The sequence below is a fragment of the Grus americana genome, chromosome 1 (assembly GCF_028858705.1).
Source record: "Grus americana isolate bGruAme1 chromosome 1, bGruAme1.mat, whole genome shotgun sequence".
NCBI classification, from domain to species: Eukaryota; Metazoa; Chordata; class Aves; order Gruiformes; family Gruidae; genus Grus; species Grus americana.
Genome location: NC_072852.1, coordinates 39936315 through 39954784, shown reverse-complemented (window position 1 = coordinate 39954784; position 18470 = coordinate 39936315). Strand labels below are relative to the sequence as shown.

The 18470-nt window shown below is 38.0% G+C and overlaps 2 protein-coding genes across 3 annotated transcripts in view; both read right to left on the bottom strand.

Moving 5' to 3' along the window:
• The window catches only part of NUP107 (nucleoporin 107), a 31188-nt gene extending 26939 nt beyond the window's left edge, over positions 1-4249 (bottom strand). Inside the window, exons 1-4 of one of the 2 annotated variants that reach the window (XM_054801356.1) lie at positions 4135-4207; positions 3455-3555; positions 3257-3342; positions 1463-1552 (exon numbers count right to left, since the gene is read on the bottom strand). In XM_054801356.1, coding sequence (XP_054657331.1) covers positions 1463-1552; positions 3257-3326 — 160 coding nt within the window. In that variant the 5' untranslated portion in view covers positions 3327-3342; positions 3455-3555; positions 4135-4207. Of the gene's footprint in view, positions 1-1462; positions 1553-3256; positions 3343-3454; positions 3556-4134 lie in introns of both variants that reach the window. The other variant, XM_054801345.1, reaches the window with a different exon arrangement.
• A 6441-nt stretch (positions 4250-10690) lies between these two features.
• RAP1B (RAP1B, member of RAS oncogene family) overlaps positions 10691-18470 on the bottom strand; it is a 30912-nt gene continuing 23132 nt past the window's right edge. The window contains exons 5-8 of the mRNA XM_054816627.1: positions 17397-17537; positions 15305-15448; positions 13370-13485; positions 10691-11935 (exon numbers count right to left, since the gene is read on the bottom strand). Coding sequence (XP_054672602.1) covers positions 13399-13485; positions 15305-15448; positions 17397-17537 — 372 coding nt within the window. The 3' untranslated portion in view covers positions 10691-11935; positions 13370-13398. The remainder of the gene's footprint in view (positions 11936-13369; positions 13486-15304; positions 15449-17396; positions 17538-18470) is intronic.

Sequence of the window (18470 nt, the reverse complement as noted above, 5' to 3'; positions counted from 1 at the left end):
GGTAAGCCCTGGTGATAACATGGAAATGTAAGGAATGGGCATGTTTCTTTATTTCACTCACAACTAGTGAGGAAGGCTCTAAGAGGATTACAGAACTTTATGTTTAATGTCAAGTCAATGCTAAGAAGAATTTGCAGTTTTACTGCGAGAGCTATCAATGCTGACACACAAGTAGCTTATGCTCGAGAAGCAGCCTGATGCCAACAGCATTTACCTTTGCTGCTGGCTGCCCAAACAGAAGCCACCAGATGTTACACTATATGAGAACAAGCAGGGGCTACACAGAACTTGCCGGGAACCCTGAGAAATCATAAAGAATCAGTCTCTCTGGAACTATCTTTGCACCAGTGCCGGTTTGGGAATAGCCCTCAACACGCTCCTAATAAGGGTCCGCTGATGCAGAGCACAGGGGTTGAGACTGGGAGAGCAACCTGACCCTAGCAACCATGCGTGGTTCCACAGCTTTTCTGTGAGGTTTGCCATCTAATTTCTTCTCCTGCTAGTGGAGAGGGAAATAATTTACTGATGCAGCCAGTAAGTACATCTGGTAGAAAGGTCGGCAACGCAATTAATCTGCCACAAAAACAAGGATGGAAAAAGTACCTGAAGAGACACTACACAAAAATCCTGAAAAATTAAAAGCTATTGCAAAACCAAAAGGAGGTTGCAAAAGAGAAGGAAACACAACAAACTAGATCGCCGAGTAGTTAAGTCAAGAATCAGTTTCAACATGGTACTTGAGAGAAACCGAAATGATACTGGACATACTCTTGTGCCAAACAAAGAAAATGAAGCTCAAACACCCTCTAAAAACTGAAAGGCAAAAATCCATTTGCATTCAGCAATAGCATAAATATATAACATATGAACTTATATGTTGACAGCTATTAGGTGGTTTTTTCCATATTTATAAATGTGTTTAACTTCAGAATCACAGAATCACCAAGTAGTTGAGGTTGGAAGGAACCTCTGGAGATCACCTGCTCCAACCCCCTTGCCCAAAGCAGTGTCAACTAGAAAAGGTTGTTCAGGACCTTGTCCAGTCAGCTTTGGTTATCTCCAAGGACAGAGACTCCACAGACCATCTGGGCAACGAGTTCTAGCTTTCAATCACCCTTACAATAAAAAAGTTTTTTCTTATGTTTAAACAGAATTCCCTGTATATTCTGTTGTGCCTATTGCCTCTGGTCTTTTCACTGGCTGTCTTTTTACTCCCTCCCATCAGGTATTTATACACATTGACAAGATCCCCCCCAAGCCTTCTCTTTCCCAGGCTAAACCATCCCAGCTCTTGTCAGCCTCTCCTCATACATCAGACACTCCAATCCCCTAATCAACTTTACAGCCCTGCACTGAACCCACTACAATGCATCCATGTATTTCTCCTTTTGAATTGTAAACAAGTATGAAGTACAAGCGTATAATTCCTTTAGATAAATACTAAAGACAGAAAGAGTCTTACCTGGCTGGCGAAGCAATGAACTAGGAGTTCGGGAAAGCAACTGGCCTTTGGGTGTCATGTTTCCAATAGTGTCATCCAGGGATGTAAGAACTGATTAATAAACAAGTTAAGAAACACTCTCCTAAACATGCTTACAGCTCTATTCAAAATTATTACTGAATACTTGGAAAGGAAAAATATTTTGCTGTAGCTCAAAGATTATAAGGATTACACATCTTGTCTTTCAGACTAAAGCAGAAAGTCCCATTCATAAGCCTGAGTTAGGTCACAAAACGTTTCACCAGAAGCTTAAAAGCTGGAGGGCTAAAAGGGACACTGCAAAGTAAAGTTCAGAAATATGAGCATGACAGGTCTGGAACTCCTTGTAACTGCTCAGATCAAAGAGAATACTTTTGCCCCATAAGGAGCTGCTTTACGCTACATAAACCATAACACGAAAATCTAAGACTGAATACATTTTAAAAAAAAGTCCTCACACTCTCGGTTCCAGGGTGCTGATAACTGTAACAAAAATGTCTCTGTTGTAATACTTTGCTTCTTCCAGTCAGCAATTAGGTTCAGTGCTCTAGGTATGGTTTACTGAGAAGCAGTTGCGTAAATGTTTCAGTATCCTATGTCATATCAGTGTACAAAAGCATCATGATTCTTAGCGACGATATAATCAGGGACAATATCTCACTAATTTTATTCTGCTTGCAAAGAACAGAAGGATAAGCAAAGGTACTGGAGTCCTTCGCTACCATAACCAGAAAAATACCATTATATTAGCTGTCGAATTACATGGTATTTTTTTCTTACTATAAGTAAGTGAGAATGGGGGAATTATGTGGAACTATAAATCTATGCCTGTGCACTCCTCTTGCTATTACTATGGATGGAAAGTTAAGATAGACTGAATAATCACAATATTGTCATAAGACAATACATGCAAAAGAGCATAAAACCATAAAATCTAGATATAACGGAATGAAGAGAACTCCATTTTTTCAAAAACTCAGAGATGAAGTCAGCTATGGCTCACATAATTCTCTAGGCTGATGTCAACCTGAGTTCATAAGCACATGAAAAACTACAAAACACCACATTACACAAATGCGACAGCACAAGTTTAGGAGATACGCAATGCAACATCCCCGCAATCGTGTTTGACTGACAACCGAAATAATCAATCTAAATGTAGTCAAGAATTGACTATACAAGCATTTTGACAATCTCTTATTTTCCCTGAAGTCTACTGTTCTGAGCTTTGACATGGTTTGAGACTACAGTGGGGGGAAAAGGAGAGGAAAGAGAAAATACTATTCTGTGAAAAGGCAAAACTGCATCTTTTGGGTTACCCCCAAGTTCTTCTGCAAAGGCCAAGTAACGTACCATGTTGCTGAAAACACAGTATTTTTCTAAATGAAACTCATTCAGATTTCCTAGTCACGCTTTTAGTTGTTAATATCTCTCCCTACTAGTCTTTAGATACTGCAGTCATAGTTTTGCTTTTGAATTTTTCTCCTTCTTAATGCATGAAAGTACCACACAGAAAACAGACCACAGAAGGGGAAAATACGAGACAGTTCAACAGAAAAATTTTCACTGCAGAATACCTCACAAATCAGATAACAATTTCACATTATATTCATACATTACTCACTTTAAACAGGTATAAACCAAAAAGTAACTTGCTGCATATTTGAAAACCATTCTCAACATGCTCAAAATCAAAGTAGTGGTAAAAATACATGCACACTGTGAACATAGCAATGACTAAACAGAGAATAAAAAATCTTTACAGGAAAAGGATACTAGAAACTCTTTTCTGAGAGCTTTGCTTCCGTCCAGGTCTGGCCATCTCTGCATCGCAGGGGGATAACATGTCTCCAAAACCATTTCTAGAGAACAGCAACATAGACAAAAAGCAAGTGAATCCAAGCAGCACATACAACAAGATTTTTTGGTTGTTTCATGTAACTCCACAACTGGGAAACTTAAAGTGTGAGTCACCTCTAATACTAGTACTGATGTCCTGTTTCCTCTACAGAGCATCCACTATTGCTCATCAGCTCAGGAAAATGAGTTTGTCTGAAAGCCCACACTTTGTTCTCCTACACGACAACAGATGTTATCTTATTTAAAAAAAAAAGCTAGTAAGAGACGCAACAGTATGAAATTCAATTTTGAATTGAAAAATTCAATTGAAAGCATGACACGATTTCACTATTTGATTTTTTTTTCAGATACACAAAATCATCAGATTGAGAAAGTTCATGTGTTCTTGCACGAGAAAAAAAATCGATAACAATTACTAAAACGCAAAAGAGAAGCTACAGGTGGTCTGTGAAGGCCACAGCTGTGACTGCCTAAGCAGGCCGGCCCGTAGAACACCCTGCAAAGGCCCGGCTCAATGATTCCTGCGTCATTAACAACTCCCGTTTAACCTATAAATATATTCCAGAAGAAATCAAACAGATCTAAAGCTCTCAGGTGACATAAAAGACTTTGATACCCCTCAGAAATTGTTGCAGCATTGCTGCGTTTTCCAGCCCGCACTACGAGCACACCGCTCCTCCGCGGCCGCCACAGGGTAACGTGTCACATCACATTACATCATACCCGCGGGGGGGACCACGCTACCCTGGGACACCCCGCCGGCACCGCTCCCCTCCCGCCCCGCGCCTCCCAACCTCTCCATGGCGGCCTCCTGCCCGGCGAAACCCGGGCTCCAGGGTTCCCGCCTCCGCCAGCGCCGGGCCGCGTCCCGGAAGGAGAGGGGAGAGCTTCCGCCCGAGCGAGGCGGGACCGCCGCACTGCGCCTGCGCCGCTCCGGGCACCGAGCCCCGCTGGCAGCCCGGGCTGGGTGGGGGCGGGCCCTAGGGAGGAGGGCCGGGGATCCCCTCTCAGGCGGCCGGGCAGGCGGGGCAGGCCTGCTGTCATGCTGGGGCAAGCCAGGCCGTGGTGGTGGTGAGGGGGTAACGGCCTGCCGTGCCCGCCTCTGTCCGGGCGGCCGCTGCAGCGCCGCGAGGGCTGCGCTCATCCCTCAGTCCCCGGGCCGAGGGATCCCGGGTTAAGCGACAAAGCCTTAAAAAATTGTTTAAGTGTTTCAGATGCTCTTCAGGTTATCTCATTCCACCGAGAAGAACTAATCCAATGCTCAAAATATTTTCTTACCCATTCAGCTGGAGAAGCATGCCTCCCGCCCTTTGCTTTATCAAGATGAGGCTGTTTCCACAGGGTCACAAACTTGGGTTTATTTATTTTTCTTCCTTCCCCGTTTCTCCCAGTGTAACTTGGACTACTGGCACCAAGAGTTAAAGTAGTAACCACCACACCAGATCACTCAGCCCTTACCTCCCTGGACAAATTAACAAAGTTAGGAAACTACCTCTCCTCTTCCTCCCCAAAATGGGTTTTGCAGACTTTTTAACTACGGGAAAATACTGTTAATACCCTGTCAGTACAAATGACTGTGCTACCAAGAGTAGCTTATTTACTTGCACTCTAGTACAAGGAAAACCGTCCATACTGCATTTGTAGTGTAGACAGGCAAGTTTCTCAAAAACACTTGAAAGTACTCACGTGTATCTGGGACTACAAGGGAGTACTTTGAGCAAATTAGGTGTTTAAATTTCTGAGAGAGGGGGATACATCTGAAAACAGCTGCAAAAGGCACCAGGACTGCCAAGACATCATCCGAAGTCCCATAGCTCAAGATGCTGATGAAATGCTGTGGCACCCAACCTTGGTGGCCGACTGTAGCTGCTGGAGACCATAACCTCAGAAGGCTTCACACGAAAAGTGAGAAGCCTGATGAAGACTGGGGACACAAGAACACAAGCAAGCAGAAGACCCTTAGAGAATAGATTCAGGAAATGTAGTTTTGGATTTAAAAAAAATAGTTTTCCTTCTATCATGAAAGCACAAGTGAAGGCAACAACCTTCATTATGGCAGAAAACTAAAAGAATGTTAAAAGAACTATTATATCCTAATTCCATACTACATGTTTAATGGAATTTACCTCTCAACACACCCTCACAAAAGTGTAGCATTACTATCTCTCTAGTGCAGTGGGAAATTCAAACAGAGCCAACAGCTCAAGCTTTCAGGGTAGCCCTTGTCAGGGCAGAAGTCTAAGCAAATGAGAGATGTGGTGACAGAGAAAATGCTTCCTTTGCATGCTGCCTCAAGTTTATTCAAAGCAATGACAAATGAGAACAAAAGAAATAAGGCTGAAAAGAAATTAAGAGGGCAGTATGCATGCTTTAAAAAAAAAAACTACCCACCACAACAAAACAATAAACCAAACCTGTAAAAGAATATGAAATATTTGAGAGAACTTATCTTAATATGTACAGCCTCTTTTAAGTGCACGCTGGAGAAGCAACTTGGAGGCTCTGAGTTGGCTTGGGCAATGGTGGGAGAACAGGGCAAAAACCTGGTGGTGTGTTTTCAGGCAGTATTTTTTGACTAGCATACCACTTTATATTTATCTAATGAGAGGGAAAGAGGGGGGAAAAAAAGAGAAAAAAAAACCTGAAAGGCTCATGTAAGCATCTTACATTTCCAAGAAGCAGAAAGGAATGCAAATTTTTCAGCCAGTGATATAAATGACTCTAGATTTGTAATTAAAAATTATAAATCCATCTCAAGTTTCACATTTTTGCATCAATACTGATTCTAACTGCAACTCTGTTGTCAGAGGGGTAGTGATGCTCTGTACTTGGAGGCAGGACAAGCAAAGACAACTCAGCAGCTAGCACGACTAACACAAACATGGCAGGTTTATTGCCAATGCCTAGGATCCCTCTGCTCCCTACTAGCTTCCTGTGTAGTTAACAGGGTTTACAGGATGTACTAGGTTGAAGTTCAGGATATATCAGAATAAAATTAAACAAGTAAACTAACTCAAACGCCAATTTTCCTTTACAAAATATGTTTTAATATAGACAGCTCACAAATCAAATTAATTGCCCTAACGCACTGCTAAGCTGCAAACGTGACATCTGCATATACAAAATTGTACTCAATTCAGAGCTATGAAAAGCAAGAGCACAGCAAAAGTTGTTGGGCAATGTGTGATAGCAGCACAACTGCATTCAGTACAAAAGAAAACCCTGGAACCTACATTACACCTTTTTTTTCCTGTTCTAGTCCATCTTCTCTTAGTTGAAACACATTCCTGGAAGTGTGTAATTTTTCACTTTTTAAATTTAAATGTAAGGAATTTTTTTTTTTTAAACTTAAGAATTCAAGAGAGGTGTTTATGTGCTTGCTTAGTATTAAAATACCTGTGTTGACTCTCAAATTAATGTTTGCTGGAGGTCTTACCCTAAACAAATTGATTCCTATGCCTACGGCTATTGAGGAAGCTCAGCTAAAACCCCTTTTTATTAAAAAGGAAAAAGAAGAGAGACAAATTTGTAACTGTCGTTTTATTTGTGTCTGAAAATCATGACAGTAGTGCCAAAGGTCTTTGTTGCATTGGGCACATTACAAGCAGTAAACCCAGTGTACGAGAGCTGGGATTTCACATGTAGATTTTTATACTTGGTACGGAGTGAAGTTACCGACTCCTCCCTGCTAGATTTAGGAGTATAAGGTAAAAAAAGCCACATAGTATGAAAAAAGTATACTGACCAAAGAAAGAACTATAACTTCTACTATAATGTCACTCAGTATCCAAGATTACAGAAATGCCCCCTCCCCCCAGGTTTATGGTAGCCAAAAGACATTACAGAAACTAATTAGAAATTACAGTATCTTTCAAATGAAAGAGTTCACCACAGCCACAACCTCAAAAGAAAAAAAAAAATCCTGGTGGCAGTGAACTTTCTTAAAAGAATGAAGTTGTAGAGCTTGTTGTTCAGCAGAACTAGTATTTCTTGAGGCTGAAGTGAGTACAGTGGAATTACGAAGACATGCCTTTCTCCATTCACAAATCTCTCCCTAAAGAACATCTCACTGAAAACAGGAAGCTACCTTCTGAAAAGAAATGGGTTTGGAGGGTATTTAAAAAAAGAAAAAAGCAAAAAAAATTCAAAATCCACATTTATCTGTTGCTTGAAGCAACAATGGGAACAAAATCAAGATTACAAAACAATTTTGTTTATAGTTCCAGACTACAAATGTAAAGTTTGTGACAAATACAATTCCAGAATTTCACTTTCTAGAACAGAGAAGTTAAATTAGGTTTTAAGAATCTTCAAGCTGTTCATAAATCTTTCAAGGAAAAGTATAAGGTGCTTGAGACTCAGAAATAAGAACTTAATTTGATTAAGGTACCATTAGAGAAGCAGAGCTCTTAAAGAACTAAATACAACTGCATTTTCATAGAACCATAGAATCATTTATGTTGGAAAAGACCTGTAAGACCTTTGAGTTCAACTGTTGTTACATATCTGAGCAACTTTTTTTTTGCTTTTATTCTCCTCCCCAAACACAGGCAAAGTAAGAGCTATAAAAAGTGAAGTATAGCCTAATGCTGTTGGGACGGCAGTTTGAACATTGGACAAAAAGCTCTTTGTCTATGCTGATGCTTGGCTGCATCTTCATATTACAATTCAAAAAGTGTTGCAGACAGCTGTATATGAACTACTATTTTCGACCATTCACATCCAGAAATAACTTTCTATTGTTGGTATGTCTAAACTGAAGTCTATTGAGTATTAGTATTGTATCAAAATTTCTCCAAGTTATTCCCAAAACTGGCAAAGATTAGAAAATCTGTGGAGGAAAAAAAAACCCCAACACTTTGTTTAGCATTTTAAAAGAAAATCCTCATCTTCAGTGTTCACCCATGAGGAAACAGCAACTCTAGTTACACCAGGAAAGGAGAAAAAAATGCAGAGTTTAATCCAAATGCCAGCAGGATCCTTCTCGCACCTCCCCTTTCTAGCATCACAATATCAGCACGTTATGAAACAAATTTAATATCTAATTCTATAATACTTTTCCACAAGTTACGTTCTCTTACACAGAAGAGCAATTCTAGCCTGCATTTAGTGCATTTGGGCATCTGAAAACATCTTGCAAAGTTTCAAAATATACTTGTAAGTTATGCAAGCAGACATTCATTTCACAGAAAAATTTGAGAATGAGAAAAGGGCATTAGTAACACGGTAAGGTATAAGAAAAATTTATACTGCAAGAAAAAAGTCCCAATAAGAAGAGTGCAATGCCATTAAGTAATACTTCTCTATTTCAGGACATAAACATTACTTTTTCCATAGAAAGCTCAGACATTTAAATACTGACATATACCAATTTCAGATTAGGATGGAAATAAAGCAGTCACAACCTTTGTGTGCACTGTAAGCATAAGCTAACTTTACAAGCAGTAATACATGTGTAGTAACACTGAATTTGGAAAATTACTGCATTAGTTCTCAAAATATGAATTATGCATGTTTTCATCCAAAGCTTTATGAGAAGTGTTCTGTTTCTGTACAAGTAGTTCAAGCGTGAACTTCTTAAGTGCTGATACACAAAGCAGTTATCCTGAAGATATGTAAAAGTTTGTTCAAAAATTTCAGCAGACAGGATTCTTTGCTAGAATTGGTAACTGCTTACATAGTTCCAATTCCTGTGGGGAACTGGATGTTCACTTCCTCAGCGGGAACAGCTTCTTATGCCGTAATTACTTAGATATGAAGAAAATTTTCATGCATTTTTTTTCATTATGCTTCATGTCCATCACTTCCTCAGCATCATTTTATCATGCATCTTCCCTTTAACAACCAGGACACTGCTCCCTTGGAGCCTGCCTAAGTTTTCAAGGAGAAAAATACTGGTTTTTAGGTTTTACCTGAGTTATGATGGGTTGATTTTACAAATCTGGCCTAATTTCTACATATAGAGGGGGAAAAAAGTATATTTCACTTTTTTAGCACAATCTTCACATGTTAAAGCCTGGAGTGTCTAAAAATTTTACTTTCCTTGGGTTTAATCAAGCTACCTCCAGTGCAGAGAAACTGTACATTTACTATTTCACAGAGCAACCAAGAATGCTTCAGTCCAGAGCTTTCAGGACAAAGCCTGATGTTCCCTGTGATCGGTACTCTTTGGCTGACTGAGAGCAGAACAGGGTCCCCTCTCTGATGTTATCAAAGAATTTTCTCTCCCTGCCACCCAATGCCATCTGTACAGCTGCCTGGAAAAGAAACACATTAAAAACAACACAGATAAAAGAACAATTTGGACATGAAAGTGTTGTAAGACCTGAATAAGCAGAGGTTGAAAGTGAAGGGAGGAAAAATACTGATTAGCTCATCAAGAAGGAAGGTACCTCATGAAAAAAGAACTAGAGCATCCAGTGCTCCACTCTCATCTACTCTGGTGACCAATCAAGATGCAGAGAGTACCAAAAAGAGATATTTATGGGGATAATCAACCACATGTTCTGGTTTCTTGTGATAAATGAAGAGGAATCTCAGTCTTAACTCTGACTCTGCACAGCAAAAGAGTGTGTTACCTCCATGAAACAATGGTGATGACTGATAAAATTACCAGCAGAAAGGATCAGCTGGGCTCCTTAATTCACTTTGGGCAACAAACTATCTCAAAGCTTACCAGTATTAGCTAACCTAATCTGATTGAATTTGCAGGAATGGATTAGAACAAGCTGTGATAATTCTGTGCCACAGAAACAGGAGGTACCAAGTATTTGGGTGTGACAGTAATTTTCAGCAGCACAGCCAAGATCAGGAAATCATCCACAGTCCACACATTCCACTTCACAGTCCAACAGTGTTAACAGATATTTAAAGTCTGCAAAACACTATGCTCAATACTGCAAGAATGCTCTTCTGCAGATTTCCTTGAAACCAAAGAAATATGGTTTAATCATGCAGAAAAATCATATTTTCTCCCAAGACAATTTTTTTTTTTTAGCTACATTAAGTTAATTTTAACAATGAATTCTTCCTGGAAAGAAGGAAAATAGCAGGCGACATACTTTCAAGTTCCCAAAACAGCCACTGATAGTCTAACCTTTGAAGACAGATTTTTCTCCCTTATGTTAGGATTTGGAATATTCCAAGTCCAAAACTAAGTGGAGTGTCATTCAGTCAGAAATTCATCCACCCTAGCACATGGGATGCTATCAGAAGAAATATCCACAGCATGTGTTTGACAAAGTCATAATGGTTCCTTTTCATCCTAAGATGTATGAATCTGCACTGTGCAAGAGATTTGAAATCAATATTTACTAGCACTACTAAAACACAAAACATTCGAGTAGTATATAACTGTAATGCAAGCCCTTGCATGGCAATCCAAATTTATTGAACTACTGATGCTAAGTCATACAAAATTGCACCACTTTAATTAAGGCTTTTAGTTTACATTTGGCCACCTCAAAGCAGTTGTAACATTAGGTTGGTCAATTTAAATACTGTGGCTCCCTGTTGGATATACACACAATCTTTACACCCAAACGTTAATGCATACAAAGCAACAAGGCATTGTTAAATAAATCAGCAAAAGTTAATTACTGCAACTTAGGCCCTGTGACCAATTACACATGATAAAATTACTTCCCACATTCACATCCACAGTACTCTTCCACCATTTAACATCTCAACCAAAACGTTACACATGTAAAACAATCACTAACAGGCAAAAGTACTAAACCTGTATATTTGGTATTGCAAATACACTTATGCATGAGCAAGCAAGGGAATTCACAGTGAGAATCTACAGCTGCAGAAGCCCGAAAATGATTTACAAAAAATTGTTAAATCATTAAAAAATCGTTTTAAAATATACACTTCTTGTTGTAGACCCCCACTGTACACACAACTATAAACATTGTTCCCTATGTAAACAAGGAAAAGGAAACATACAATAAAAGGTTGAAAAGTCTGGACATTTCCTTCCCAACAGATATTAAAGGCCATGTCTTTAGTCAGACATTATACTGAAAGGACTCTTAAAGACTAGATCACTGTCTCCACAGGTTTTTCCTAAAATTAAAAAACTATATAGCTGTTGTGTTAATCAAAGCGCTTTTGTACAATACGATGATGATGATGATCCTGTATTTCTTTAAAAAAGTTACAATAAGCTACAAATACCGATGAAGCAAAGTTATCTGGAGTAGTCTATATAGGAGCTCTTTGGACTTTCTTTTATTATGCTAAAATAGTGGTGCTTTTAGGATTTACATTATTGTACTCTCCAATAGAAAGTGGGGATTGTTGAAGTATACAGTACACAGTTTTCATACATGTACAACATTGGTGGATGAACAATGTCTCTTATCAGTAATACTGGATGTAGGCTCTGGTTTTACCAGTTGCATACACTTAGAATATTTATAAGTAAAAATCTCTCGTGACACTGGAAAGTGATTAGAATGTGCAAACTGATGTAGTAGCTTTCATCCATTTCTTAAAGGGTACCACCACAGGAAAGTCCATTTAAGATGTTGGTAGGTTTAATAAAGTTGGAATGCTGGCACTGTTGAATTGGGCAACAGTTCTTCAGACCTGTAACAACAAAACAGGAGCTTAGTAGCAACTATTTGTCATTGCTCTTTACTTAAAAGAACTAAAGCAGGAATTAGAGTTCTTAGCAAGCAGAAGATAACCTTATTTCTCCTCTACTAACATCATTTCTACTGTACACTTACAAATAACAGACTATCTCAATTAGTAAAACTGAATTGGGATACGTATGGTAATCCAGTCTGAACTGTGGAAGTAGTATTTGATGGGTGGGACTAATTTTGCTTACAGTATGACAGTTCCAGTGCCTTTAAAAACAAAAGCACATTTGGAGGATCAAAGCTCCAGAATCAAAAAGCCCTGTTAAGGAAATGCAGCAGCCATTTCTGCCATCCCCAGCTAACGCTTTTGGAACTCTCTCGGTTTTACTTTGAACTGGTTCAAGTTGTTCCAATTAAGTAAGTTTTAATATCGATATCAAAAAAAGAGTTAAATGTGGCACTATCTGAATATTAATAAAAGCCTGCAATTTATGACAGTGAAATGTCATACCAGGATCCTTCAGCATATCAAACAGGTCTAACAGATGACAAAATAATGGATCATAGCACTGAAAGACTACCATATGTCCAGTAAAATTGAAGGGAATAGAGATGAACAGGCAACTTGCATGATGTCAGGTCAATCAAGAGAAACCTCCGTCCATACTAAGGCTCAGAGGTAGAAAGGGAAAAACAACCTGTCCAAGAACAAGTTGCAGAAAAAAAAAAATTCATACCTGCTGACTAACTTCTGAAAAGGCTTGCTAAAGAGCAGGCTGGAGCTTGCTTGAGCCTTCACAGCAGCATTCTTAAAGCATGGATTTAGTCAAGTAGAACATTAGCCAACTGCCAATGAGTAAGAAATTGATCTAGTAACCAGTAGCTCCAGGTCAAATATTTGGAGTGTTACAATCATCACTTCACTGTTCTCTTCCAAATGTACTAACTACAATGCAGCCTATAAAATATCCATATAGTCCAAAGAAAGCAAGCTAAATTCCTATGACATCATGCAAACATATGCAGGAGTTCAAAGCAGGAAGTGACATTTTAGCATGCAAACTGCAATATTTTACAGTGTGCATTCCTAATAATTGAGCTCTTGCAGTATATTCTATCAGCCTTTAAAAAAGAAAACCCTGTTTCCAAAAGCCGACCTTTTGAAGTATCAGAACGAACATCCTTAATTTGAGCTCTAAAAACACCTTAAAGCTTGAAAAAAAATTCATACTAGTGTGAACAGTGTATCTTACACATATTTGTAGTTCTGATTTTGGAATGGCAAAATAAAACCCACAAAAATTTCTATGATAATGTAAATCAAGAATTTTCAATGCTGTTCTGCATCAACAGCTACCACAGCTGTTTAGGGTTTTTTTTCTTGTTTTGTTTGTTTTCAATAGCCACAATACACAGAACATTTTAAAACGTTTACCTGGCTCAGAGCTACAGTACAGCTATGTATTAAAGTAGCTGACATGATGACTTTTTGCGTGCTTTTCCAGGCACTGGAGTTTTTCTGTTAATTTGTCGCACAAGGTCATAAAAGATCTGAGAATATAAAAATCAGTTGGTTATTGCAATTAAGAGGCTTCTCGCATAACCTTAAGGCTTGAATCTTCACACATAATGAACTCACATACTCAAGAACCCCTGTACATACTTAGTTATCACAAAGCCAGAAAGTTAAATTGTATACTTAATTAATACCTGTTTATTTTTCCTTTAAGGTAATTGTCTGTCAAGGCTCTTCTACTTTCAATGAAGCAAACTTGAAAGGCTATCTATAATCTGCAGCTGTTAATTTCTGGGTCAAATTTATCTGAACATGCACGATATGTGTCACAATGATCAACTATTATATGTTATTACTCTGCAATTTAGCACTGAGGTCAAGAAACAGGCCACAGCTTTCTTCTAACTCAAATCACTGTAAAGATATTCTTTTAAAGAAAGTTCTATTAAGTTTTAACTCCACGTTTTCATGTTAACTCAAGTACACTGCATATTCTGCAAGTCTCTTGTATTCAAATGAGATCATGCTTTTCCAGATACTTTAAAAATACTAAAGTCTAGAAAATTAATTCAGCAGCCTCTCTAGGACTACAGCATAAGTGCAACATTTCCTAGAAAATTAATTCATGTATCAGACTCTCTCACACTTTGAATCTCTTAGAATTCTAATTAGAACATGATTTTGTTGAAAGGCTGATTTAAGACAAATCTACATACTACAATTAACAGCACCTGTTTTGTTCATAACTGACATTGTTCCTTATTTCTGCATCTCCTAAATCAAGGAAGTCCTCATACCAAAGCCATCCTAGCAGTTTCCTAAGCACTGGCTGCAAAGCAATAAACATTCCAACAAGGGCTTTTAGTATTTGATGGAAGTTAACTTCTAGTTTATTAAACACATGACTTTTATATAGTTAAACTGATTAATTTATGTTTAAGAAAAATGGAATAGTTTCCAGAAATTTCCAACTAATTAAACACACATTTTAAAAATATCAACTGTGCTTAAAACCACCATACTCATTTGATTACATGCAAGTCTTGCACAGAGGCCCTTTCAGCTTGACACTGCCAACAATGTTTTCCAGAAGACACAATGAACTGCAGGGTTTATCATAACATTCAAGCTGTTCCAAAAATGTAAACACTAACATAGCTTCTTTTTCTAAAAATTTTTGCATCACTTTCTTTATGCTGGCACCCCCACTTCATGCTAAGGCGGCATGAACTACGGCAAGTGCCAAAAATGCATGTGTTTGATTAGTCTTCTAGCTCCTGCTAAGTAAATAAGTACTAGATAGTACAGGTGTGTGTGTGTGGTGTCATTCCCCCCCCCCCTTTTTTTTTTTAAACAGACTTATTTAGGTCTCTTCTCTAGTCAGCTCCTAATTTGGACAAAACCCTTAAGAGTTTTTGTCCTTACTATCTCAAATAATTTAATACCAAACAACTGAAATCAATTAGTTTTAAGAACTTAACTCTCTTAAAGGTCTTTTTTAAAAAAAGTAGTCTAGCAGTGCATTCTCAGCAGATAGAGATTATATCAACTAGGGAATGTAACATGAAAAAAGAATTTATCCCAAAATCATATGAATATAATTTGAAATCTAATTACACTAAAATTTTATTAATTTTTAAAAGTCCTAAGTCAAAGCTAACTATATCCCTTAATATAAACATCTTACAAATTCTCACAGTAGTTTTGTACAGTTTTGTCCATTATAGTGAATATTAATCATAATTTTGTTACTTTTTCTTGATAAATGGTACTGTTTGGTTACTGGAACACAGTGTCCCATCCTTCTCTCCCTACCCCTCCCCACCCCCCACCAGCATAGGTAGTGTGGCTTACCTCATTAACATTTATCTTTGATTTTGCAGAAGACTCTAAGAATGCACAGTTATTCCATTGCCTTGCTAGGTTCTGACCTTGTTCCTTTCCCACAACTCTTTCATCTTCCAAGTCACACTTATTGCCAACCAGAATCATAGGCACCTAAAAACAATTTAATACCAGCAAAGAATTCATTAAAATTTTGGGAAGGCACAATGTAAATATACACCTAAAACCCCAACTGAATCCTTAGAGGATCCTGACCTCCAGAACAATCAAGCTCTGGTATAACAGAAACTTAAGTTTACAGTTGTGTGAGACTTTAATCTTCAAATCAAAGCAGCTACATTTTTTGCCTGTTCCTGGGGGGAATGGTTTGAGGATTCAGTACGCTGCCAATTGAGAAAGTGTCTTCTAGAAGACCTAATGAGATTTCATTTTTAGATGCTTAAGATATCAAGAAGTCAACTGAAGAATCTGCTACAAGAAATCCTGGAAAAATTGGCCTGTACTGGGTAGCATGATGAAGGATGCGAAAGCTCCTTTCACTATTCCTCTATTTCCAGTTTATCTGTACTCCTTTCAAGAGCAGTTTGCTCACACAGTTTTTACTACTAAACTGATGCACACAGAGGAAAGAAACATGCTAGCTTATCAAAATTACTAACTACAGAAAACAATGAATTGATCTTTGTGGCAAGAAAAGGCAGTCATACAAAGGTTGTTTGTTGTTTGTTCCCCCCCCCTTTTATTTTTACTTAAAGAACATAGCTAAGTTTCTCCCAAATTCAAATATTGAAAGAGGGTTTACAATATTTTGATCATTTCATTTCCTCCCACTGAAAAAACAAGTCATGCCTAAGCTTTGGCATAGGAAGATCTTTATGTAAATGTTGGTGAGAGATAAGGTTACAACTTGAAGCTCATTATCTTTCTTCTGATACTATGGAATGGCTTTCAAGACTGAGGGGAGTGTTCAAAAAAGAAATATGATTCCAAGGAAATACCACCAAAATACTACCTTGATGCTAAACAAGGCTATAACTTGGTAGGCTCTGGATGTGAAAGGCACATGCAACTGAAATACTACCCTTCTGAGATACATTTGTGATAACGGGTAATAAATCACTTCTAGAAGAAATCTGCTGAACATAGGCAAGACCTGCAAATGCTTACGCTTAAGAAAGTGCAAGGTGGTTTGTAATACAAGAGTGACAATGAACTTCCCTGAAATTGAAACATTTAATACATTCTGCGTCTGTAGGCAGCAGAACCGTATGCGGACATGTGCAGTAAGGAAGGGATCAAAGTTTCCATGAGCACAGTTTCAATGAGATGAGCACACCTAAAAACTGTTCATTGCTTACTTTTTTTTTCCCCCAAGGAAGACTTAAAGACTTTCTGTCCGATGGCTGTAACCTACAAGGTGTTTCTGTGAAAAACATACTTTTACTGCTATTTCACATTTGAAATACCTTTCTTCCTTTTATTAACGGACTAAACATTCTCTTTCTGCAACCACAGTAAGTTTTTTCTTCAATCAGTTATAAACAGGAATGTTTTAGTCTCTCTTTATAGCTTTAATAATGCTAGGAGGTGCATATTGAAATTGTGTGGAAATAGCATGACCAAACTTACTTGCACACACACAAAATATAAAAGCTGCATAACATGCAAGTTTAAAGTTTACAGTACTGTCTTCTGTAAGAACTTAAAATTTTGTGCTTTTAAAATACCATAAACAGTAGGCATATTGAAGAGAATAATTAATTGAACTACAGGGGTTTTTTAAACCTTCATTGATAGTAATTGAGGTAAGTATAGAGCTGCTTTAGAAATGTTTTCTGCAGTAGTAGTGAATAAGGTTATATACAGTTTCAAATAGAGTATTTTAAAGGAAGAGATTAAAAAGAAAATTTTCTTTATATACCACATGACAATTTTGCAATTTCTCCAGTTTGCCTTAAGAGTTGCATTTCTGTACTATGCATCTACTGGTTGATTTGTCTCTTAATCTGAAGCGTGGAAGCTATCCAATCACAGCGCATACATTACAACATCTGTAGCGAAAACTGTAATATAAGTATTAACCATTTTTAGAGATGCTTACATCATCAGTGTCTTTGACTCGAAGAATCTGTTCTCTTAGATCCTGTAAATCATTAAACGTGGACTGTGCTGTGATGGAATATACTAATGCAAAACCTTGTCCATTTTTCATGTATAGGTCTCTCATTGCTGTAAACTGTTCCTGTGATTTTAAAAAAAAGATACAGATTATTAATTAAAAGATACAGATGTTGCATTCCATTTGCACTTTCTTTACACAAACTGCCACATACTTCGGGTCACAAATGGATCACAAGGATGACGCATTTGTGGCCTTCCCCCCCTTTCTTAAACTGACCAATATTTTACTGTTTGACTATAAGCATTACAGTAAACTGAACTACTTTTAAATAAATCTGGTTTGGAATACTATCTTGGGTGGCTGAACAATATCTAGATATTGTCAAGGGCTATACCCTGGGGAAAAAAGCCCCAAAACACAGGAACTAAAGTAATTTCAAAAGAGAGGAGGTATGGTAGAAGGTACAGTGTAATCTGTAGATTACAGAAGCTACATTCCTCCTGAATCCTTCCTTACATACTAACTTTTTCCCCATCTCCTGGTCATTCTTTAAAACACATCGCAAAGTAAATGCATCACTTTGCCTAGTCTACAAAATGGAGGCTGAATTTTCCTATGTTAAATTCTACTTTCATTTTCGAGGAGATTGAGGATGGAGACACTCAATAGATTTGTCACATTTTCTAGACTTCAGTGACAACTACAATATTGCATATGAAGACTCATTGGTGCACTGCACAGCAGCATTAGGACTTCTCCCTTTTTGAAATCTCTCACCAGTATGACTGTGGAACAGCATTTGCCTTTCTCACATTGGTGACTCGGCTATCTTGTGCCTGATCAATCACTCTCCAAGTCCCTCACTGTATGTCAGGTGAAAAGCACAATATGTTTCAAGAGAACAGCCACTCCATCTTTCTGTAGTTTTACATGGCCTTACTCTAATATGGAATTTAAATAAGTTATTGGACCAGATTACTATTATAGTTCAGAGAACACATGCTACAGTCCAAGGGTCTTGAGCCTGCGCTCACCAGAATCAATGAAGGAAAC